Here is a 25,916-nt window from a genome sequence, read left to right on the forward strand (position 1 = left end):
ATTTTTACCAATGGTGTGAAACTAATGGTCTGAAGATAAATGTTACCAAATGTAAGTTCCTAAGTTTCAATCGCCAATTGAGACCGCACATTAATATTTACCACGTAAATGACAGGCCATTGGAACAGGTGACGAATTTCAAAGATCTTGGAGTGAATTTTTCTTCAGATTTTTCCTTCAATTCGCACATTGATTCAATAGCTGCTAGGGCCAACCAACAAATGGGGTTTATTCTGAGGACCTGTTCGCCCTTTAGTGATGTAGAGCCTTTGATTCTGATTTATAAGTCACTAGTGAGAAGCTTGCTAGAATATGCCTCAGAGATATGGAATCCATATCATATGGATAGAATAAATGTTCTAGAACGGCTTCAAAATAAGTTTTTAAGAATCATGTTCTATAAGAAATTTAATCGTTTTTGTCCGTTTGATTTCCCAACAGAGTCACTGAGAACTTTATTCCATATTACATCATTAAAAGTTAGGCGTGATGTTAGAGCACTTATTTTTCTTTTTGATCTTTTAAATAATGAAATTGATTCATCATACTTGCTATCTAAAATGAATATTTATATCTCACCTGTGGCTCGTCGATCTGAATTTTCTTTTCTGGTTCCTCGTTCCAGAACACTTAGAAATTACAATTCTCCTCTCAACAGAATTCAGAGAAGCTACAATAGTTTGTCCGGGCACCTAGATCTCTTCTGGTTCTCTCGCGCTAGATTCCGAAAAGCTCTATACAATGGTCTGGTCTGAGCATTGATATTGTGATCTGGTCTACATCGATCATTTTTTCATGTATGTGTGGGTGTGCATATGTTTTGGGACTTGGAACTCATTAATAAGTTATATTTTTGGTTATTTCATTATTTTAATACTTGTGTTATTAGAATTTTATATTTTCCATTTTTGGACCTTCTATGAGTAGTATTTCGATGCTTTGTATTCATCTCATCTTTTCATATTATTATTATTTTTTTAAATTATTGTATTTTTCCATATTATCATTTTGTACCTTATTACCATATGTAATAGGATAAATATTACCATTTGTACCTTATTTCTTTTTATGATTTTTTATAAGTTTTCTATATATTATATTTTAAGATTTTGCATTTTCTTGTAAAGGAGACATGTTTGGGGAAACCCGTTGTCTCCATTGTAAATGAATAAATAAATAAATAAATGGTGACACTCAGACCAGTCGATTCTAGTCTCCGCGACTGTCACCATTTGAAAACACATGCTCTCGACTAGAGTCGAGTCTCTTCTCGACCTGAGTCGCGTAAGTGTGAGTTGAGCCTTAGTAATATCATAGAGAAACAATAGCATAAGTAGATATCCCATGGTATAAGGCGTTTATGTCGCAACTTTTACTGTTATCTCAAGCCGATTACTGTCGATTTTTAATGTTTTTTAGGGTGAGAGTGTATGAACGGCACAATCTGAGAGACAACCAGCGTCACACAGCTGCATGGGAAAGAACTACGTGAACTATCAGCTTGAGATAACGCAGTAAAAGTAGCGACATAAACGCCCTATACCATGGGATATCTACTTATGCTATCGTTTCTCTATGGTAATATGTTCACCTTCTAACTCAGTGGTCGCCAAACAGTCGATCGCGAGCTACCGGTAGCTCGTGGGGTAGTTTTTGGTAGCTCACAGAGATGCTCATGCAAAAGAATGTCGTCCAGTTTGAATATAAACACTTTCCCAGTCTGAAGAAAATCAATGACGAGAAAAATCCTCCATAGCACCGCAGCAATAACAAAGAATACGGTACATTACAATCCTTTCAGACTTGAGACAACAGTTTGATCAACGATTTCAAGATTTTAAAAGCATATCAAATATGGTACAATTCATCAACTCTCTTTTATAGATTTATGCAGAAGATTTTGCAGCTTGTGTTGTAAAACATTTTGGTGAAGATCAGGCTTCAGTTGAAATGGAATTTGTCGATTTTCAAAATGATCTGTCTCTCATATCACTTTCGCCAACTGGAAATATTGGCACCAAAGAAAAATATTCAAATATTATTCAAGTTGCATTAAGGTTGAAGTCATGTTCAGCTCTATTTACTTGTGTGAAGCATCTTTTTCAAGTATGAAATTCATAAAAAATCTATATAGGAACAGACTGACTGATGAACATTTGGACAACTACATCAGAATGGCGGCTACAACGTACACTCCAAACATCAAGAAAATACTTGATGACCAAAAAGAGTTCCACTGCTCTCATTGAAATGTACATTTCAACTTTTGTTATACGTTTTGCTATGATATAAGTAGATTCTTTGATGATATAAGTAGTACTTTTCAACACTAGAAATGTATCTTTATGGGCGATAAAGGTGTGAAAATTTCATTTTGCGTACCGTACTTTCTTCAGTCTAATATTCCTTGATAGCTCACTAGAAGATTTATAAATGCTATTCTAGCTCACTATTGTTCTAACTAGTCCCAAAAACGCTACAAAGTTTAAAATTGTGTTTCAAACAATTTCTACATCTTCCTTTGACGATTGATCGATTGTTGAAGAACTGGAGATTCCACACTAAATAAATAAAACTAGTTTTGCCCTTCTCACTTCATGACTTCAGTTCCATGACTTCTTAAAAAGTCAAAAGAACTTGAGGGTTCCTGTCACTCTTTATCTTTCATAAATGCTATTAGATCACATATTACAAATTCCAGTTGAATTATTATCAAAAACATCACTTAATTTGCTTAAAATAATCAATATTCATCTTATTTCAGGGCTGGGAAAAAGATGGCTACTCCTGTACCAAGGACATTGACGAATGTAAAAGTTTCAGAGGAGTTTGTTCTCAAAATCCACCAGTTAGATGTCATAATGTTCCCGGTTCTTATTACTGTGAACAGTGTCCACCAGGTAAGATAATATACAAATTATTGTTTGAGTAATACACATATAAACTGTTGTGAGGTCCACGCTGTATCATTATTTGAGGGCAGTATCTGATTGAAATTGGTGCTGCTATAGAGGACCTAAGTACGTTATTCTGCACCTTATAATACATGGTAAACTTGTTGGTAATCGTTCGGTGGGACGTAGAAGAATGTCTTGGAAAGTATTCAACTGTTCGTCACAGGACCTCTTCCGAGCGGCGGTAAACAAATTGAGAATTGCCATGATGGTGGCCAACCTCCGTAATGGAGAAGGTACCTAAAGAAGAAGGTGTTGCTATCCTTGTCTACCATATTCGTCAAAGCAGATATATCTATTCTTTCCTAGCTCTGCAACGTTGCTAGATTCTTATTTTAAATGTAGAAATACGGTTTGATTAATTACGAATAAAATTGGTTATTTTAAACAAGAATGACCAGTTGATATTACATCAGATATACCGATCGGCTATCCTCTTTAGAAGGCAGTGGCGAAGCAGAGAATCGGTAACGGTGCTTCCTATCTTTCTCCACTGCCATTATAATGTGAACAAACATGAGAGGTTAAATTGAATTGAAAACAATAATTCTTCTTGATATACCCAACTCGAATTTAATAGTTTGATACTCATGATTATGAGTATTTCGTGATAATTACTTTCTACTCTTGATAGTTACCTTCTTTGTATAACTTATATACAATATTTTGCATTGAAATTACGTCTTTGTAAAGTGCTCTTCAATATTTATCATGTCCCTTTCCATAGAAAATTTGAACATGAAAATGGATTTTGTGATTAAGTTTCACAACAGCATGTTATTCAGATAAATGTTTGTTTTTCAAACACCTGTGGCTCAGTTTCCTGGGATCAAAAATGCATCAACTTAGCATACTTTGAAAGAAAATTTTGAGATCTACAACTTTAGTTATGAACGTTTTCACGAGAAAATGAGTCCTAAACAAGTTACAGGCAAAACTCTTTGAAAAAGATTGAAAATTTCACACATTTGATACAAAATATCGTGGAAAACAGCATGCTGCAATATTCATTTTTAATTAAAAGTTGCAAATTCGGAATCAGCGATTAAAACTTCATAAGAATCAATCAAATTCATCCTTCAATCAAATTTAATTGCTGAGATACAAGCTAATGAAGCTTCAGATGTTGAAGCTAAAAATTATTATTATTCAATCTGAGATTTGAAATCTTGCCTAGGAAAGATTCTTGGCTGACAAGAGGGTTGAAATCGAATCGGCGGCTTCAGCGATTGCTAGCGGCAGGAATGTGAACTTTCATCCCAGCTTCACATTTCTTCCGCTAGGGAGCAGCAGCTCCTGGGGCACTTTATGATGGATTACCAGTAGACTTCCTTTTCCTTTAAAACAGCTGTGATAAGTTCTAAATAGTGTGTTTGTCTTTTCGGTCTCAAAATGTTATAGTTTTTTCAAAGTTTGGAATTTTTCAATGATTTGTAATCAATATAATTCAATTTAGAAGTATTTTTCTCAACTTAAAAATGGTTTTTGTGTGTTTTGAATTGTAAATTGAGTGTGTAATTAGAGAATTTTGAAGTGACACATAACCTCCATTTGGAGTTTTGTACTGTCATAAGTCACATATAAATTAGATTTGGAACTGTTGGAGCCTGTTGTACTTTTCTGTAAGTTGTGTAATTCTGAATGATTAAATAAATAAATACCTATCAATCACCATGAAAAAAGTTAACCTCTTTTAAAGCAAAAAAGTTGCACTTTTTGTAAATTTTTTGCAATATCTCAAAAACTACTGAAGTTACGTACCTAAAACCGGTTTTAAATTTTACAAATGATTGCACCGTTTTAAAACCTATTGTAGCTATAAAAAATAAAAATCGATATAAAAATTTTCAACTTTCTGCTATGTTTGTTCAGCTAATCCTTGGAAATCGACAACAATGTGATGAATGGTTGAACTTGTTTTGACCTCCCCTTTTGATCTATGTAGGTCTCAATGCTAAATTTCGCGGCCCATATTCTGAAGTGCCCCCAAAAATTCAAATCTTCAACACTTTATAATCTCATGACTAGAAAGTTTTACTTTCTGAATAAAAAACCGATACCTTGATTCCGTTTTTTAACAATATCTTCTCAACTAAGCCTTTTTACGAAATTTGTATAATATTCAATATTGAAGAAAACTAAATTTACAATAAGATAGAACCGACCACGCTTTTGTGTATTTACTATCAAGGGAGAAAGAGCTTATAAAAACTGCACTCATAAGATTAATATCTTCTGATAGTTTGACATTTTCATAGTGATAAATTTTATGATAATTTCCAGGTTACTCAGGTGATGGATATTTCTGTTCGGATATTGATGAATGTGCCATTAACAATGGAGGATGCAGTCTTTTACCAAGAGTATCTTGCGTCAATACTCAGGTATGCTTATCTGTTACTTTGATCTCTTATTATTTTATACGGTTTGCACTAAAATCAACTTAATCCTATTCAAGCCTTTAGTTCGTCATGATAGCCTTTCATTGCATTGCTTTCGTTCTCACATTTTAATAAGGAAATTTACCCTACTTTTCCAGAGCGATCTAGACTCTATGAGATGAGAAAATGAGAAAATTCTGTACCGCTAAAACAAACTCCCAGAAAAATTGTGTCGAAGAGTATGTAAAGTGTTTTCAATGGTACCGGTATTTGGATAATTTATCCAACATAATACCAAAGAAAATAGGAATATTATCCTACATTTTCATCCTCTTTGATAATAGCTTATAGAGGAAAGATAGCCGATGGCCAATTGCTATCTTTTCTTTATGCTTTCAACGATCTACTCTATTTCTAAAGAGTTCAACTGGATTTATCTATCTTTTCTCTCATGATATCCTCTCTCTATGATAATAAAAGAAAATGCCACAGTTGTCAAATCCTACAAGGATAGAGAGTCTTCAATCTTTGAAGAATAATTGTCCAGACTTTTACGAAAATTCGAGAAAGAAACAACATCAAGGGCCAAGCCACATGAAGCGTTTCTTTAGGCGTTTTTGTACTGACGGTGGACGAGTCAGCAAGGCAGTAGTCTCTCCGATTTGCTTATAATCAATCAGCTAATTGGTATGACTTTCGGGAATAAGGGCTAAGCCACATGAAGCGTCTTTTTCAGGCGTTTTTGTACTGGCGGTGGACGAGTCAGCAAGGCAGCAATCTCTTCGATTTGTTTATTATCAGCTGATTGGGTTGGTGTTCGGGAATCAGCTGATAATCAGCCAATCGAAGAGCTTCCTGCCTGCAGATTCTTCCGCCACCTATACAAAAACGCCTGAAAAAATACGCTTCATGTGGCTTGGAACTTACCGAATGTTCGTGGACTATGATTTTTCCAGTTTCCAGTTATTTACATTTTTGTTGAGCATTTTACTTCAGCAGCTCACTTCTATAATCAATTAGTTATTGAATGGTGAACCAAATTTATTGACCGAGCGAAGTGAGGTCTAAGATTCAAGTCGGCGGTTTGGCATTTCTCTTAATGTTTAAATGTTTATATGTTGCGCATTTACGGCGAAACGCGGTAATAGATTTCCATGAAATTTGACAGGTATGTTCCTTTTTAAATTGCGCGTCGATGTATATACAAGGTTTTTGGAAATTTTGCATTTCAGGATAATATAAAAGGAAAAAGGAGCCTCCTTCATACGCCAATATTACGGTAAAAATCAGACTATAGAATTATTAATCATAAATCAGCTGTCTATAGTGGACTATAATACTACCCGTTCAAAAACATCGAACATCTTGAAATGTATTTTTCCGTCAACGTTGTAGACGTTGCAGCCAGACCTGATAACAGCTCTCACACTCACATTCCGGGACGACACGTCACTGACAGAAAGCTCTATGTTTATTTAGGATCTTTTCTAGACATTTTAAATTGATAAATTATTTATTAATTTTTGAGAGAACATAACAAGGCCATGTAACTTACTGAGCGCGAGGTCTACTGTTCACAGAACTACTAGTAACTAAAGTGCGAGATAAATTTCTTCTAACACGGCTCTTTCTCAAAGACGGAGAGGTCCGATGCTCTATCCTCCACTAATCTCTACTACCTAGCAGCATTCTCCTTCTTTTGTGTCTGTGTGAGAGAGCTTTGTAACGCTTCGCTCCCCTCCACTGGCAATGTTCCAAAGTGATATGTTTGTGTATGTTACGGAGATGTGTTCATCACAAGAACCTGAAGCGAAATGCTTTCAACGATCTACTGTATTTCTAGATCTGCTCTATAATGGATTTCCAGAGTTTATAATCCAGAGTCTCTATAATAGAGTTTCCAGTCCAGAGTTTTCCAGAGTCTCTATAATAATAAAAGAGAATTTCACAGTTGACACACCCTGCAAGGTGGAATTTTGGAAGTAGGGTGGCCCTACTTTCTAAAGAATAAAATTATTGTCCAGTCTCTCGAGAAAATTCAGGAAAGAAACAGGATAAATCAATTTTTCTGGACTATCGCTTTCCTATTTTCTAGTATTATTTACTTTGTTAACCAATGCTTACTTCTATATATGAACACAGCAATATTAAGTCTATACTGTTTTCTGATTACATTCTGACCGATCTTCTGAATTATTTGGGATAATTGAAGCAGGCTATAAAAATTTCACTGCTCTGTTAATTAATCTTAGAACAACTAGGGAGATTTATAGAGAAATGAAAATTAATGGTGAGTCTCTGATACTAGTCATGATAATATAATAATAATGACAGCAATCAGCGCATGCGTAAAGACAACATCAACGCCTAATTATCATGAATAAAATCGTTTTATGGAAATATGTATTCTACCTGTGTTTTGCCAGGGTTCAAGAACGTGTGGGCCCTGCCCACCAGGGTATATTGGAGACGGTGTTACCTGCACTTACGCCGGAGGGGCTTGTCATGTCAACAATGGAGGCTGTCATCCCAGTGCCAGGTGCATGCAAGTACCAGGTAAAAAGAAGAATAATATAGGAATTATTAAAAATTTGAAAATATTGGGATCACCGGTTTAGGGTTACCGTCCACTGGAACCGTATTCAACCGATCCGTTCGGCCGTTGGATCGGACGAATCTGCCGGCCGTTAATTCGGCCGAATATGGTCGTCCATTGGAACCGTTTACATCAGTCTAGTTGCCAATTATTGAATTAACTACTATCATAGCTACTAAAATGTTTCATAAACAATGATTAATATCGGGGCACCGAGCTTCGCTCGTTATTTTTATTTATTGATAAACAGAACACAATTCTCTAAAATGATCGTGTTCATATTTCACAGCTGGCTATATGTCATCTTATGAATTTCGGGGATGCGATATTTTGATTTTTCACATACTCACTCGCTCACTTACTTTTCTACTATCCACAGCTGTTTCAGCCAAGGATTAATTATCCTTTTAATGTCGTTCAGCGAGTTTTCCCAAGGATGAGACCTAGTGCAATCGAATTTTTATATTATAAACCTACTATGTTCCAAATTTTGTGAAAATCGTTAGAGTCGTTTTCGAGATCCGTTAAACATAAATAACCTGATATAAAAATAACCAGATATAAAATTACCAGATATATAAATACAGAAATTGCTCGCTTAGTATAATAGGATATTGAGATTTTGAAAATTGAATGAACCACTAAATTAGTTATTCATTACAATAGTCTTACCTTCAACAAATATCCACTAAATTAGTTATTCATTAGTAAGCAATATTTGTTCACAGATTCACGACGATATCGCACGAGTCTCGCATATCCCACAATGGAACATGCTCTTGAACCAAATATATCAACTTTTCATTGACTATATAGTTACAACTTCAAAAACCGAACAAGACTGTGAAACAATTTTAGGTTAGGAACACTTTGTTGTCTCAGCTCGACTAGTTAGTTCTGCCGGATAGAGCCAGAAAATCCCATTCAATTCGGATCGAAAAATTTATCGGCCGGAGACGGCCGTATGAACGTGTTGCAATGGACGAGCATTTATTCCTTTCTTGTTGGGGAATCGTTCGGTAATTTTCGGCCGATGCTAGTTCGGACGAAAAGGGTTCTAGTGGACGGCCCACCTAAAGCTGCGTACACATATACGCTCTTCCAACCCGCACCGAGCACGCTCCTCCCTCGTACCGCCCTCGTTCCTCCATCGAACTACAGTCGCGCCGCCCACGCACCCATCATGAACGTTACGGAAGATGTTAGATCTTCTCGCGTTCCCCGGTCGAACCATTGTTGCTCCCCGGTCGATCATCAATCGCTCTGCTGGAGTGACGTTCGGTTGCGGAGCAGAGCGAAAGTCTGTACGCACCTTTATACTTATGTATGTATATAGTAAGGTGCCTACAGATTTACGCGCCGCGAACATGAGCAATTCACTTTTAATCAGCTGATGCCAAGCTTTTTATATATGTATCTTACCGTTTCTGTAAAAATACAGATATAGTCAGCTGATTAAAAGTGAATTGTTCATGTTCGCGGCGCGTATATCTGTATGCACCTGTAGATTCTTCCTCTAGAAATTCATATTTAGTGAAAATCAAAACAGTTGAAACTATGAGGAGTACAATCTGTACTACATGATGAATAATCCCTTTTCAAATTCATATCATTCTTTTTGTGTGTGCAGGAATCAGCAACTCATTTGTGCAATGCACATGTCCCGAGGGATACACAGGGAGCGGTCTGGGCGCAGACGGATGTGTGTTCACAGGGATGGCTGTCTTCAACCCCTGCTCGCCCAATCCTTGCAAAAATGGCGGATCATGTCAGAACACTTTCGGAAACAACTTTTACTGTATGTGCGCTGTGCAGTTCTATGGTGAGCTTTCTACAGATAGATTCAATTATTTATTTCATTTAATTAGAATAGAATAAGCATATCATCAGGGCTTCGCTAGGAAGATCAAGACGCTATCCTAGCAGACTAATATTTGATGAGATAAACTTACCAACTTCGCCAAACGTACATAACAAACTTAATTATATTCATAAATAAAAATACACATCTATTTACTCAACGCAATGTCACTTACAATTTAAGACCAGCAAGTGTAAGTGCTTACAGTATAAATTTCACTGCATTGACAACCAGCAATCATCTGTTCAAGTTCCAGAGCGATAAGCTAATAAATAGGATACCAGACGATTTCATTAGGGATAAAATTACAAGTAATAAATTAAGTGAAATAAGATCCTCGGTAAAAGAGAATTACTTTTTTTAAAATCGAAAACTAAATTATTATAATTATGACTTGTTTTTAAAACGCTCAGTTTAAACTTGGTTTTTTGATTACCTAAAAGAAAAAATTTTTTTTATTATTATTATTATAATTTCTATATTACCTATTTCTATTATTGGGCTTGTTGATTTTTGATTCAAGAATTGATTTTGTGTGTTTATTTATACATATTTTTGGTTTTTGGTTTGTATTTTAGAATATTATCACGGCAAATGTACCAATAATTTAAAGAATATTTTCGAACTCGTGGCTGGAGCTCAAGGCTTCTTTTTCCAGCCACACCAATGTATATTAGTTGATAAGTGTTATTTTGTAAATTTCTAGTGAATTGGTGAATAAAATAAGCTCAATAGAGAGAATAGAAAGAATTTTTTATTATTCAAGTTAACACCATACAATATTATTGTTGTAAATGTGCTTTTGTAATTAACACTTCATTCATTAAAAGTTTACATTTATGAGCAAGATAAAAATAAAATACTTCATCATCTTTGAACATCTCTCATAAAACTCTAACTTGTTATCTCTATAAACAGTTTGCTGCCAAAACAGTCACCTTGACAACCGTGCTCACATGAAAGTATCCATGTAGGGCTAGCCTACATCATTATTATAACACATATATGGCTTTATCAATCGCCAATTTGACAATTTGAAGATCTATTTTATTTAATTATCTCTTGAACAATTTCAATAAAATATGGAGCTCTATGAAGAGCTTTCTATAATGAGAGTCTATAGAGTTTCTTATAGAGTCAGAGGAGAAAATCAGAACGTATTTTGACACTTTTCCATTTCCACTGCCTTCTATAGTACATGATTGAGCATGATTGAGATTTAAGTCATCCTGGTATACCTGAGATGACCAGGTCAAGACTGGGGCATAGAATAATTAATCTATGTTTAGGTTTTCTCTTGCTAGAGTTAAACTAAGCTAATTACTTATTATTAAATCATCATTCCTGGACCGAAAATCAAGTGACGAAGCAGTGTGAGATTACATAACCTTATCTTTTGGACAACATTAACATTTTATCAAAATTTTTGGAGAGAAATAGTACAGGCTCAGCCTAGTGTTTCCTCCAATGTCATAATTGTATTATGATTATAGTATTTTCTACAATAAATGGAATGGAATGAATTACGGGAGTATTACAAAAATTACATTTGATTATTCAAAACAACAAAAAGTACATAACTTAATTACTTTCTTGAGAAACCTAATGTATATTGAATCGATATAGTGCCTACTTCTCTCAAACAAATGTTTTTGATTTGTTGTTCATCAATTTCTCTTTTTTTCAGGTACTACCTGTGATAAGGAACGGGATCTGTGTACTCCAAACCCATGCCAGAATGGCGGAACCTGCGTTCCTAATACAAGCTACGTTCCCAAATCCAGATTTGAGTTTGGTAATGAGAACTATCATACATGCAACTGTGTGGCTGGTTATACTGGCAACAACTGCCAGACTGAACTCCAAGGTGAGTTAATAACTATTTCATCTGATTTTCAGTGAAAGAAGGTCATGATTAGATGAGTGATCAGTACCGTTCCTTTTAACAGGTAGAGCCCTTCGGTCTAATAAATATCTACTGTGTTTAACAAAACGTATACCATTGATTTTCATGGGAATCTATAAATTTTCAGTTTACAATGAACCCAATAATATTGCAGACTTGACATCAAATAAGTATCCATCTATCGATCATCTTCTATACTATAATAAAGGAAAGAACTGGCTTAAACACGTATACACGTGTAGAGGATAGGAAAATTATGTTTGCCGCATCATCACGTCTGATCTGCTGGACTGATTTACTTGAAATGCTGCTTATAAATTCTTAATCAACCGAGGATTCTTATAGGCCTATTCTCAATTCTTTTAGATTTCATTACGTCAAGTTTTAAAATAGACCCTTGCGAAGCACGGTTTACCTGCTAGTAAATAATAAAGTATTTTGATGGGGCTAATTGATTCTGACACTTGAAATGGTATTATTGCCGAAACTATTCGTGTTTGAAATAGAATATAGTAAGGTAACTAGTAATAAATCTTTATAATAATAGGCTACATAATACTATATAGGAATAATATTGGACAACACTCTCTTATTAAAAATTTTCTACACGCTCTGAATACTAGTATTACATGGTATTCTTAATCTTAGATCCAAATTCCTAAATTTAATTGTTGATTTGAGAGATTCCCATTAAAATCCCCTCTACAGCTTATGACGCCCATTATTCTATCTCGGATCTTATCACAATAATTTATATGTCACAATAATGATTCTTGTTATTTAGGATTCTCTCACATTTTTTTTTAAATTTCAATTTATTTATTTGCCATATATACAAGATTTATACAATTACAAATCCACATAATAATTGGGTACATCATACAGAAATTCAGAATATACTCTATTCTAGAAATAATAAAAATGAATTGGATATAACATAACTGAAATCCCAGTTGTACTCATTTTACCGGAAAAAGTACATTATTGTACTTGAGTTAAAAAATTGATGTAACCGTTGGTAATCAAATAAATAACTAAGGGTCGGTTTCCGAGCTCGGGATTCAACTAAGTTCTAGACTTTAAACAGCTGGAGTCAGAAAATTGGCTTTCCGAATGGGGCGTAGTCGCAGTCATTGGCATAGTCACATTTGAATTGAATTTCGAAAAACTAGAAAATTGAACACAAAATAAAATAAAGAGAAGATAGTGTAGAGTTTCAACTATTTTGAATTATTTAGGAATGTAAATTTCGTCAAGGAAAAACGTTTCCAATTATTGACCGAGCGAAGTGTGACTAGTCTCTCCGCGACGTCACGACTGTGAGACTGAGTCGAGCGTCGACTCGACATGTTGGTTGAGCCTCGACTTGAGTTGCGTAGTACCGTGCATTTTTAATGAAAGTGAGGTTATGTTTTATGAATGTGAAGTTTTATCATTTTAGATAAGAAAATAAGAATTAGATAATACAAAATATTCATAAGTGAGGTCTAAGATTCAAGTCGACGGTTTAGCATTTCTCTTAATGTTTAAATGTTTATATGTTGCGCATTTACGGCGAAACGCGGTAATAGATTTTCATGAAATTTTACAGGTATGTTCCTTTTTAAATTGCGCGTTGACGTATATACAAGGTTTTCGGAAATTTTGCATTTCAAGGATAATATAAAAGGAAAAAGGAGCCTCCTTCATACGCCAATATTAGAGTAAAAATCCGACTATAGAATTAATCATCATAGATCAGTTGACAAGTGATCACACAGATGTGTGGAGAAGCCAGTCCATTGCTGTATTTCCATAAGGTATATAGTTTCAATCAGGTACTTGTGGATGAGAATACTGCGTGAGGTCTACTGTTCACAGAACTACTAGTAGAAATGAGAAAATAAAAACTATGACTACTGTTATAAAAGCTGCGACTACGCCCCGTTTTGGAAAGCCAATTTTCTGACTCCAGCTGTTTGAAGTCTAGGACCTAGCTAAATCCCGAGCTCGGAAACCGGCCCTAAATGAATAAATAATTTTTGATTTCTGTAATTCAATGTGCATTGTGGAATTGTAATTTCAATATCAATTTAGAAAATAGAATTCTATGATTTCTGACCAATTTCATCATTTGTTAGAATAATTTTAACTCGTTTTTTCTGTCACCAGAATGCGGCATGGGACCCACAGCAGTGGACGTTGGTGAGATCAGGTATCCTCTGAGTGGATCTCACACCTACCAAGGCAACAGCCATTGTGAGTGGACTCTCTACGCTCGCAATGAGACTGAAGTGCTCAACATCACTTTCACCAAATTCGATCTGGAATCGTCCACTCTCTGCAAATCTGATTACATTCAGGCGAGTATTATAAAAATATAATATTATTTAGTACCATATAGAAAATATAGCATAAGAAGATATCCCCTGGTTTGTAGAATTCATTCAAAGTTTGGAAGCTCTGTATCAAATTATGGCGTTGTCTATCAAGTAGAGATGCTACTGTGTTGATACTGTATCATGTGTGGTGATACAGTGACATTTTACGGTGATACTGTATCATTTATGGTGGTACAATACAGAAATGATATCATAAGAAGGTATCCCATGGTTTGTAGAATTCATTCAAAGTTTGGAAGTTCTTTTTTCTTTATCAATTCTTACAATAATTACATCATAAAAATGATAGGTAGAGAAAAATAAGGTAACCTTGTGCTATTTCCTCTCCCAAATTTAGATATAAGGTTACATATAGTCCGAAATAGGTTAAGTCTTGTAGTTGTTCACTACACAAAACTTTCAGTCCTTAATTATTTTCACAAAGTAGATTTTTAAATTTAGATGCTTCAAAACCAAACATTTGAAATAAATATTCCACATTATTATTATTAAAATAGGAAATATTCACGTATTAAAGAAATAATTTTGCAGGACTATATATCAAATTATGGTGTTGTGAATCAAGTAGAGATGATACGGTATAATATTGTGTTGATACTGTATCATGTGAGGTGATACTGTATCATCTATGATGATACAATAGAAAAAAGATAGGATAAGAAGATATCCCCTGGTTTGTAGAATTCATTCAAAGTTTAGAAGTTTTGTATAAAATTAGGGTGTTGTTTATCAAGTAGAGATGATACTGTATCTAGAGATAATATAGCAATAGAAGATATCCCATGATTTGTAGAATTCATACAAAGTTTGGAAGTTTTGCATCAAATTAGGGTGTTGTGTAGCAAGTAAATATGAAAAATTGAATGAAAAAGACTGAGAAATTGTCAAAAATCACAGATTTAAATCTTTAAATTTAAATTTTTGACAATTTCTCAGTCTTTTTCATTCAATATGAATAATTACCACAATATCAACTTCTCAACTACACAAAAAGAAAATATGATACTGTATCATGTGTGGTGATACAGCGAAATTTTGTGGTGATACTGTATCATTTATGGTGATACAATACAGAAAAGATAGCATAAGAAGATATCCCATGGTATAGGCCGTTTATAGGCCAAATTTCATCAAGCCGAGTGAGATCGGAACACTGTGTGATGAACGTGGAATTATTATCAATTAAACGGAATGGTTTCTTGAGTGCAGCAGAGGAACTTTGCGCACGTATTTCACATTAAGTTTTTCCTACAGTTACCATTGAATATGAAAAGTGGGTAATTATGGGTAACATTCCCTGAAATCCATCAAATGTTTTTCTGTGTAATTTTATTATTGATAAAAACCTTAATTTATTGTCAAATTGAAGAAAAATGTTGTCCTTGGTTATAATATCTAATACTAATAATTAGCGCGTTGTGCTTCGTTGCACCTCTGCTCACTATAGCAGCCACAGCAGTCACTGTTACCAACTTCATTTTGATTTTGCTGCACTGTTGCTCCATATAACCTACTAAGTATTTTGCGTTGCCATGTTGCAAATCTGGAGTGCAGAAAAATTTTTCCCGCACTAGAGCGGAAAAGTGATTCTTTGTGTTCTGTAATCAGTGCAGCAATGGCCACTTTTCAACGTAACTGAAGGAAATAGTATATTTCGCACCTAGGGCCGAAAATGAGACTTTTCTGGCTCGAAATCGGTTTTCAAGTCCGAGGCCGTAGGCCGAGGACTAGAAAAGATTGAGAGCCAGAAACATATTTTTGCCCATGGTGAGAACGTTATTTTTCGCCACACAGAAAAATAAACAATATAAATATGAGAATAATTTATTGTTTATTAGGCACTTCCGAAAGCAAAGGAAGGTCATAGCTCTAGCAAATCTGAGGTAATCTGAATATCAGGAAATTGTCCAAGTATTTTTATTTTTTATTCTGATTTGTCTAAATAACCTAAAAGATTTTGTTCAATTATGTAAGAGGTTGAGTTTATACTTTTTATTCTTCCAATTGACAATAAGATGATTTTTTTATAAATGTTTTGATTCTTGAATAATAAACACAAATAATGAAAAGTTTTTGATCAGCTGGTTTATCACACTTGAAAAAGTTTTTGATCAGCTGGTTTATCACACTTGAAAAAGTTTTTGATCAGCTGTTTTAGCACACTTGAAATTCGGCCAATCTGATGTGATCTGAATCTGAATGTAAATGGAAGTTAAGGTTAGAAGTTCTATTCTTCTATGAAAATCGAATTATTTGAATAGTTTATAATATATCTTATCTGTATTTTATCCATTTAAATAAAATGATAGTATATTATTACAGAATACTTTCTTGAATTCTAGAAGCATAAAATGATTCCGTTTATCCACCATGTTCCGTGATGAACGCTTTACTAGGAGGTTTGAGGTTAGATTCTATTATACTCTGAAAATTGAAATTGAATAGTTTATAATATCTCATTTGTATTTCATTCATCCAAATAAAATGATAGTATCTTATTGCAAAAACTTTATTCAATTCTAGAAGCATAAACTGATTCCGTTTCATAAACTATTTTGTAAACACGTTCACGTCAAATCAGAATCAGCTGACTTCAAGGTTATTTTACAGCCCTAGGGCCGTAAAAATTTTACCGGCCTGGTCAGAAAACAATCACTTTCGGCCTCCATATGACGCACGTAAACCGGCTCATTACATCCAAGTGGGGCGAAAAACTTTTACCGGCCTGGTCAGAAAACAATCATTTTCGGCCTCCATATGACGCACGAAAACCAGCTCATTACATCCAAGTGGGGCGAAAAAAATATAATATATTAGTACCATAGAGAAAAGATAGCATGAGAAGATATCCCCTGGTTTGTAGAATTCATTCAAAGTTTGGAAGCTCTGTATCAAATTATGGTGTTGTCTATCAAGTAGAGATGCTACTGTGTTGATACTGTATCATGTGTGGTGATACAGTGACATTTTATGGTGATACTGTATCATTTATGGTGGTTCAATACAGAAATGATAGCATAAGAAGATATCCCATAGTTTTTAGAATTCATTCAAAGTTTGGAAGTTCTTTTTTCTTTATCGATTCTTACAATAATTACATCATAAAAATGATAGGTAGAGAAAAATAAGGTAAACTTGTGCTATTCCTCTCCCAAATTTAGATAAGGTTACATATAGTCCGAAATAGGTTAAGTCTTGTAGTTGTTCACTTCACAAAACTTTCAGTCTTTAATTATTTTTACAAAGTAGATTTTTAAATTTAGATGCTTCAAAACCTAACATTTGAAATAAATATTCCACATTATTATTATCAAAATAGGAAATATTCACGTATTAAAGAAATAATTTTGCAGGACTATATCAAATTATGGTGTTGTGAATCATGTAGAGATGATACGGTATCATATTGTGTTGATACTGTATCATGTGAGGTGATACTGTATCATCTATGATGATACAATAGAAAAAAGATAGGATAAGAAGATTTCCCCTGGTTTGTAGAAGTCATTCAAAGTTTAGAAGTTTTGTATCAAATTATGGTGTTGTGTATCAAGTAGAGATGATACTGTATCTAGAGATAATATAGCAATAGAAGATATCCCATGATTTGTAGAATTCATACAAAGTTTGGAAGTTTTGCATCAATCTAGGGTGTTGTGTATCAAGTAGAGATGATACTGTATCTAGAGCTAATATAGCAATAGAAGATATCCCATGATTTGTAGAATTCATACAAAGTTTGGAAGTTTTGCATCAAATTAGGGTGTTGTGTATCAAGTAAATATGAAAGATTGAGTGAAAAAGACTGAGAAATTGTCAAAAATCACAGATTTAAATCTTTAAATTTAATTTTTTGACAATTTCTCAGTCTTTTTCATTCAATATGAATAATTACCACAATATCAACTTCTCAACTACACAAAAAGTAAATATGATACTGTATCATGTGTGGTGATACAGCGAAATTTTGTGGTGATACTGTATCATTTATGGTGATACAATACAGAAAAGATAGCATAAGAAGATATCCCATGGTATAGGCCGTTTATAGGCCAAATTTCATCAAGCCGAGTGAGATCGGAACACTATGTGATAAACGTGGAATTATTATCAATTTTCAAAATCAGAAAAATAGTTTATGAGCGAGTTCTCCAGCCCTGGGTGCTCACTGGTTAGTACTACAATAGAGAAAAGAAAGAATATGAAGATATCCCATAGTATAGGTTGTTTATGTTCCAAATTTCACTTTTAATTCAAGCATCGCTGGTAGTCTCTCTTACTCCGAAGAATGGACATTGATATGTCCAAAGCTCCGCCAATTTATGTAGATGCATAACAATATGATTATTATCTATAGTTATTATATTACAAACTGCTTTTTCATATCATATACAGTTCAATAATTATTTTCTTAGTCTATTATTATGTAAATTCATCTATAATTTTGCTGTATTGTAAGCTATTGTATATAAGTGTATAAGCCAGTATATACTGTAATCTACATAAATAAAGTACTCAATCAATTACTATGCCGTTCATACACTACCACGCAGGTAAAACGGATTTTTTTCTCAACTCAAGCCGATTACTGTTAATTATCACTGTTTTGCTGGGTGAGAGTGTGAGATCACAGTATGAGAGACTACCATCATCACATAGCTTCATCAAAAACAACTACTAGGACTATCGGCTTGAGTTTACAGTGATATTTGGAACATGGACGCCCTATACCATGGGATATCTTTTTATGTTGTATTTTCTCTAAGGTAGTTCTCGCTAGTGAGCACCCTGGGCCTGGGGAACTCGCTCATAAAAATTTGAAACATACATTTTGAACATAAAGCTTGAAACTTGAACAATGACCTTTACAATGGGATATCTTCTTATGCTATCTTTCCTCTATGCTAATTTCTATACCCAGTATTCTTTATTGCCTCAATATAGTTATTTGTGCAACTAGTGCGCAAAGTGACAGTTTGCTGCACCGAAAGAAACGTTTACGCCCGAGCCGTAGGCGAGGGCGGAATGGTTTCTTGAGTGCAGCAGAGGAACTTTGCGCACGTATTTCACATTAAGTTTTTCCTACAATTACCATTGAATATGAAAAGTGGGTAATTATGGGTAAAATTGCCTGAAATGCATCAAATGTTTTTCTGTGTAATTTTATTATTGATAAAAACCTTAATCCTAAAATCCTAAAGTTCTCGTTGTCCTTGGTTATAATATATAATGAATAATAATTAGCGCGTTGTGCTTGGTTGCACCTCTGCTCACTAGTCACTATAGCAGCCACAGCAGTCACTGTTACCAACTTCATTTTGATTTTGCTGCACTGTTGCTCCATATAACCTACTAAGTATTTTGCGTTGCCATGTTGCAAATCTGGAGTGCAGAAAAATTTTTCCCGCACTAGAGCGGAAAAGTGATTCTTTGCGTTCTGTAATCAGTGCAGCAATGGCCACTTTTCAACGTAACTGTAGGAAAAGTATTTTGCGTTGCCATGTTGCAAATCTGGAGTGCAGGAAAAATTTTTTCGCCCCACTTGGATGTAATGAGCTGGTTTACGTGCGTCATATGGAGGCCGAAAGTGATTGTTTTCTGACCAGGCCGGTAAAATTTTTACGGCCCTAGGGCTGTAAAATAACCTTGAAGTCAGCTGATTCTGATTTGATGTGAACATGTTTACAAAATAGTTTATGAAACGGAATCAGTTTATGCTTCTAGAATTGAATAAAGTTTTTGCAATAAGATACTATCATTTTATTTGTATGAATGAAATACAAATGAGATATTATAAACTATTCAAATTCAATTTTCAGAGTATAATAGAATCTAACCTCAAACCTCCTAGTAAAGCGTTTATCACGGAACATGGTGGATAAACGGAATCATTTTATGCTTCTAGAATTTAATAAAGTATTCTGTAATAATATACTATCATTTTATTTAAATGAATAAAATACAGATAAGATTATAAACTATTAAAATAATTCGATTTTCATAGAAGAATAGAACTTCTAACCTAAACTTCCATTGACATTCAGATCACATCGGATTGGCCGAATTTCAAGTGTGCCAAAACAGCTGATCAAAAACTTTTTCAAGTGTGATAAACCAGCTGATCAAAAACTTTTTCAAGTGTGATAAACCAGCTGATCAAAAACTTTTCATTATTTGTGTTTATCATTCAATAATTAAAACATTTATAATAATATCATCTTATTGTCATTTGGAAGAATAAAAAGTATAAACTCAACCTCTTACATAATTGAACATAATATTTTAGGTTATTTAGACAAATCAGAATAAAAAATAAAAATACTTGGACAATTTCTTGATATTCAGATTTGCTAGAGCTATGACCTTCCACTTTTGCTTTCGGAAGTGCTTATAATAGACAATGAGAATAATATTATTATTCTCATATATATATTGTTTATTTTTCTGTGTGGCAAAAATGTTTTTTCCGGCTCTCAATCTTTTCTAGTCCTCGGCCTACGGCCTCGGACTTGAAAACCGATTTCGAGCCAGAAAAGTTTCATTTTCGGCCCTAGGTGCGAAATATACTATTCCCGCACTAGAGCGGAAAAGTGATTCTTTGCGTTCTGTAATCAGTGCAGCAATGGCCACTTTTCAACGTAACTGTAGGAAAAAGTAATTTTCAGTATAACTATACTTGAATCTTTTCATGATTAAGATGATGCTTTGATTAGATTATCACAAAACACTAGTCTACTTATTCCTTTGCAGATCTACTTACTAATTCAGAAGATTTTTGACTCGATATTCACAAAACACTATTGGTTGATTACAGATCTACGATGGAATCCCCCCCTTCGGCCAAGTGGTGGGGAGAAATCGGTACTGTGGCAAGACACCGCCACCCCCTTTCCAGTCTGTTCATAACCGCATCTCAGTCACATTTCACACCGACAAATCAGTCAGTGGAGACGGATTTGCTTTCAACTATACTGCTGTCAAACCAGGTAAAACAATCATTTTTATTGAGAAACACAGTCAGATAAATAATATTTAAAAATCAAATTTATTGAGAAACACAGTCAGATAAATAATATTTAAAAATCAAATTCACTGTTTAAAAATCTGTTTAATAATATTTAAAAACTGTTTAATAATATTTAAAAATCAAAGTCACTGTTTAAAAATCAAATTCACAAAATCAATTTTATTGAGAAACACAGTCAGATAAATAATATTTAAAAATCAAATTCACTGTTTACTCTTTCATTCGGACGAATCTGCCAGTGAAGACGGTTTTGCTTTCAACTATACTGCTGTCAAACCAAGTAAAAGAAGAATTTTCATTATGAAATTCAATCGGATGAATAATATAAAAATCAAATTCACTGTTTAATAAGGATGGAAATTAATGAGAAATTGCATTTATTCAAATGCTTATTAATAATAATAATGTTGGAGTTTTCAGGTCGCAACTGATCAATTTCAGGGCCTCTGACATGACCTAACTACTGATTTTTGGGTAGCCGGGACCGAAGGTAACGTGTCCATCTGAAATACGGGAGTGGCCCGAGAAAAATATCTAATGCTAATTAGTGAATCATTATTATTAAACGAAAATCAGAATTAAATGCTGTGAATCACCCTGAAGACTTCTGCCACTGCAAATATTGACAACATGGTTAACATATGGAAATTCGATGAGAGCTACTACTCAAAAATTATTTGCCAGCCCGGAAGCGAACCCGATACCTCCAATGGCTATGGCTTCGTATAAAATGAGTTTGGTGTAAGGGTGAGTATACCTGACTGGCAACTTGGAGGTACCGGTTTCGATTCTCGGGCTGGCAAATAAGTGTTGGATAGTAGCTCTCATCAAATTTCCATCTAGCTTTTAACCCTGTTGTCAATATTTGCAGTAGCAGAAGTCTTCGGGTTTACAGCATTTAATTTCGATTTTCGTTTTAATAATAATTAATAATAATATTAATAATAATAATATATAATAATAGTAATAATAATATTATTATTATTAATTGATCAGCATTTGAATAAATGCTGTGAGGATGAATAAGTTCAAGTGAGGATGAAACCTTTTGAAAATCAAAATCAAATTATGAAATTAAATGAAATGAAAAAATTCTTTATTAGGCGGAGTTAGGACTTTTAAGTCCTCTCTACCACTCAACCTCAAGCTATCTAGTTATCCAGTGTTTCATTTCCGTAAAATATAAAACATGATATTATCATAGAGAAACAATAGCGTAAATAGATATTCCATGGTATAGGGCGTTCATGTCGCAACTTTTACTGTTATCTCAAGTCGATTACTATCGATTATTGTCGATTTTTACTGTTTTGTTGGGGTGAGAGTGTATGATCGGCACAATATGAGTGACTACCTGCGTCACACAGCTGCATGGGAAAGAAATATGTCGACTATCGGCTTGATATAACAGTAAAAGTTGCGACATGAACGCCTACCATGGGATATCTACTAGAGCTATTGTTTCTCTATGATATTATCTAATAAAGATGAGTATTCCTCATATTGAAAATGACGAAGATCACCACCAAATTAAAAATAATAAATAATTACTGTTCGTTCCACCTTTTCTTCAGCTAGGCTTTTAGTGTAAATATTAATTACCTTGCGTTTTCTTTGTAGTTTGTGGCGGAAGAAAGTTCGTGATATCGAATGGACAGATCAGTTCACCGGGATCACCAGGCCACTATCCTCCCAACAAGGACTGTTTCTACATCCTCAGCACCAGCTTCAACAAACGACTTCAACTCAACTTCTTCTCCTTGGACATTGAGGAGTCACCTGATTGCTCCAAGGATTATCTCAGGGTATTCTATAATTCGCTCTATCATCTATCTAGTCTGTAATATTTACTTTATCAGGGTACTCTAACCTATAGTTGCTAGTGACTAGATCCTAGTTTTCATTCAATCGACACACTTGATTCAGTTCTATTCTGGATTTAACCAACAGCTGATTTTTTTCCGTTTAAACCAATATGCTCTGGTGCATATGGGCCTCAGGCTGGGGCTAGACCAAACAAGCATAGAGCTAGAACATGAATTTCAGAGCATAAAACATAATAATGGCCGGGACACACATAACCGCACCGAGCACGCGCCGCGGTACGGCCGAGTGTCGGACGTACTACGGTGAGTGAGAAAACAAGTGCTTTCAAACGTGTAGGGACACATACTACCGCACCGCGTCAGCACCGTCACCGACTAGTTCAGTTTACTTTTTGACGGTGACGGTGCGGGCTCGTTTAACATAGAGAGTGAAAAACTTATTGAAGAGATACGGAATTTTCCAGTTTTGTACGATCAAAGTGATGAGAAATATGGTTGAACGGAAAAATAAGTTAAACCAAAAGTAAAAGTATAACCAAATAATAATTCAAGTCAAAGTAATATAATAAACAACAAAAAGTATAAAAGAAGGAACCCGTGACTGTGTTTTCAATTTAAAATTTACTTAAATTTAAAACTTATTACATTAAATTTTAAATTTTAAACTAATTACGTTTAGATACATAAGGCAGAAGATAACAATTTTATCGCTGTTATATATTTACGATAAAGCTCCGCTTTGCAGACGATATTGCAATAGTGGCACAAGATAAAGGTAATCTAGAGAGAGCACTGAATACCTTGCATGACATTCTCAAAAATGAATTTTACATGGAGATAAATAAGGCTAAGACAGAAGTGATGATCTGCTCCAAGAATCCTGATTTTGAAATAGTAAGATAGAGAATAACGCCCTCAAACAAGTAAAAAATTTAAATACTTAGGTAGCATTATTTCAGAGGATGGAAAAGACAAGAAGACATAAAGCGCCGTATAAGAGAAGCCAAGGCCATTTTCATCAATAAACGGAATGTGCTTTCCTCCAAAAGTCTGAATTTGGATTTGAGAAAGAGACTTATAAAGAGTTGTATCTGGAGTATTGCACTATATGGCTCAGAGACATGGACTATCGGTAAGGCGGAAGAAAGGCAATTAATGCATTTGAAGTATGGTGTTGGAGGCGATTGCTGAAAATAAAATGGACCGATAGAATAACAAATGAAGAAGTATTTCAAAGGGTCGAAGAGACACAAAAACTCTATTGAAATCTCTTAGGGACAGACGGCATTCTTGGATAGGACATATTATAAGACACAGCGAATTCACGCTAACAATACTGGAAGGTGCAATCAGTGGACAACGGGCTCGTGGAAGACCCCGGCTACAATATTTGAAGCAGATAACCCGGATCTTGGGGTCCGAGCTATACCCAACTAAAACAGCTGGCTCTGGACAGACAAAGATGGAAAGCTGCCAACCAATCGGACGATTGAAGCAGAAGAAGAAGATATTTACGATACATGACTGATTGTGGTATTGTTATGCACCGAAATATATATACCAGCACTATGATTCTCTTCTTCTGTGTCTACAGGTAATTAGTTTAAAATTGAAAAATATAAATTTAAATTGGATGTAACAAGCTTCAATAGTGTCATATTATTAACAATAGTTTAACCATTCTTCAGCTAGATTTTTAGTGTAAATATTAATTTCCTTGCGTTGTCTTTGTAGTTTGTGGCGGAAGAAAGTTCGTGATATCGAATGGACAGATCAGTTCACCGGGATCACCAGGCCACTATCCTCCCAACAAGGACTGTTTCTACATCCTGAGCACCAGCTTCAACAAACGACTTCAACTCAACTTTTTCTCCTTGGACATTGAGGAGTCACCTGATTGCACCAAGGATTATCTCAGGGTATGATATAATCCACTCTTCTATCTATTCACTCTATATCTACTCTGCATTATATATAATTTACTCTATCAGGGTACTCTACTCATGAAAGCACATAAAAAAGAGATACTGTAGAATAATGTTGATTGAACTTGAAAGCTTGATGTTAGAAACTTCATCTTCTTTCAATATGGATATCTATCATCTCAAAGAAATTGGAAATATACAGTGTATATGTAGGCATTCGAGACGTATAGGCTAAGCTTCATATTATGTGTTGTGTATCTGACATACCCTAAATAGATATAAAAATGTAGCATGAGACTTAAGTTATCTTTTCTCTATGCTCTAATAGGATGGACAAACAGGCAATAGCACAAAACTATTTCTCTTTCTAAATATGAATTATTGTAACTGAAGATATTATGATTCACAATAATTCTTCACTGTTTCTGGAGATAGCCAAGTCCTTTCTTGATTGAATAATATCTATCAAATTATCTAGTTCTCTTAGGGTCATATGCACCATCAACTTTAACGCTAATCTACTATTACATGAAGGTATGGTTGAATTAATTATAATGTGTTTCATTCCGGGTTTTAACCTACAGGATGATGTATTTCCGTTGAAACCAAGATGTTGTAGGCCTATATGAGGCTGGGGTATAAGAACCAACAGTTACTTTATCAAACAACTTAATTAATGTAGTAAGTGTAGACCAAACGAGACTAGAACATATAGCTTGGAGCATAAAACACATACAAACAACTCGACATTTATGAAAATCATGCTAATGCTAAGTGACGTTTGCACAAAAGCTGGATGAATTTTTTATCTTGATTAATTTCACAAAAACCAATCAGAGAAGCCTTGTTTTCGGAAAAGCCTTTTCAGATTGGCTCTTGTGAAATTAATGAAATTAATTATGTGCAAACAGGCCCAAGTGTATGAATCCACTCATAAGCTCTCATGACTTCACAGCTAGGAAACTTAGTTTTTCTAGATTTTCATCAATCTTTTTCAGAACAAGCATTTACTCGTTGCTTCAAACAAATTGAATTCAATTGGAATTAATTGTCAGTTTT

The 25,916-nt window shown here is 34.4% G+C and overlaps 1 protein-coding gene across 1 annotated transcript in view; it reads left to right on the top strand.

Annotated features, from left to right (window-relative positions):
- LOC111052170 (cubilin) overlaps positions 1–25,916 on the top strand; it is a 231,266-nt gene that overhangs the window by 44,138 nt on the left and 161,212 nt on the right. Inside the window, 9 exon segments of the mRNA XM_039435056.1 lie at positions 2,765–2,900; positions 5,238–5,338; positions 7,762–7,891; positions 9,562–9,753; positions 11,480–11,659; positions 13,850–14,040; positions 20,894–21,065; positions 22,727–22,942; positions 24,667–24,851. Coding sequence (XP_039290990.1) covers positions 2,765–2,900; positions 5,238–5,338; positions 7,762–7,891; positions 9,562–9,753; positions 11,480–11,659; positions 13,850–14,040; positions 20,894–21,065; positions 22,727–22,942; positions 24,667–24,851 — 1,503 coding nt within the window.

This window comes from Nilaparvata lugens, chromosome 8, assembly GCF_014356525.2.
Source record: "Nilaparvata lugens isolate BPH chromosome 8, ASM1435652v1, whole genome shotgun sequence".
NCBI classification, from domain to species: Eukaryota; Metazoa; Arthropoda; class Insecta; order Hemiptera; family Delphacidae; genus Nilaparvata; species Nilaparvata lugens.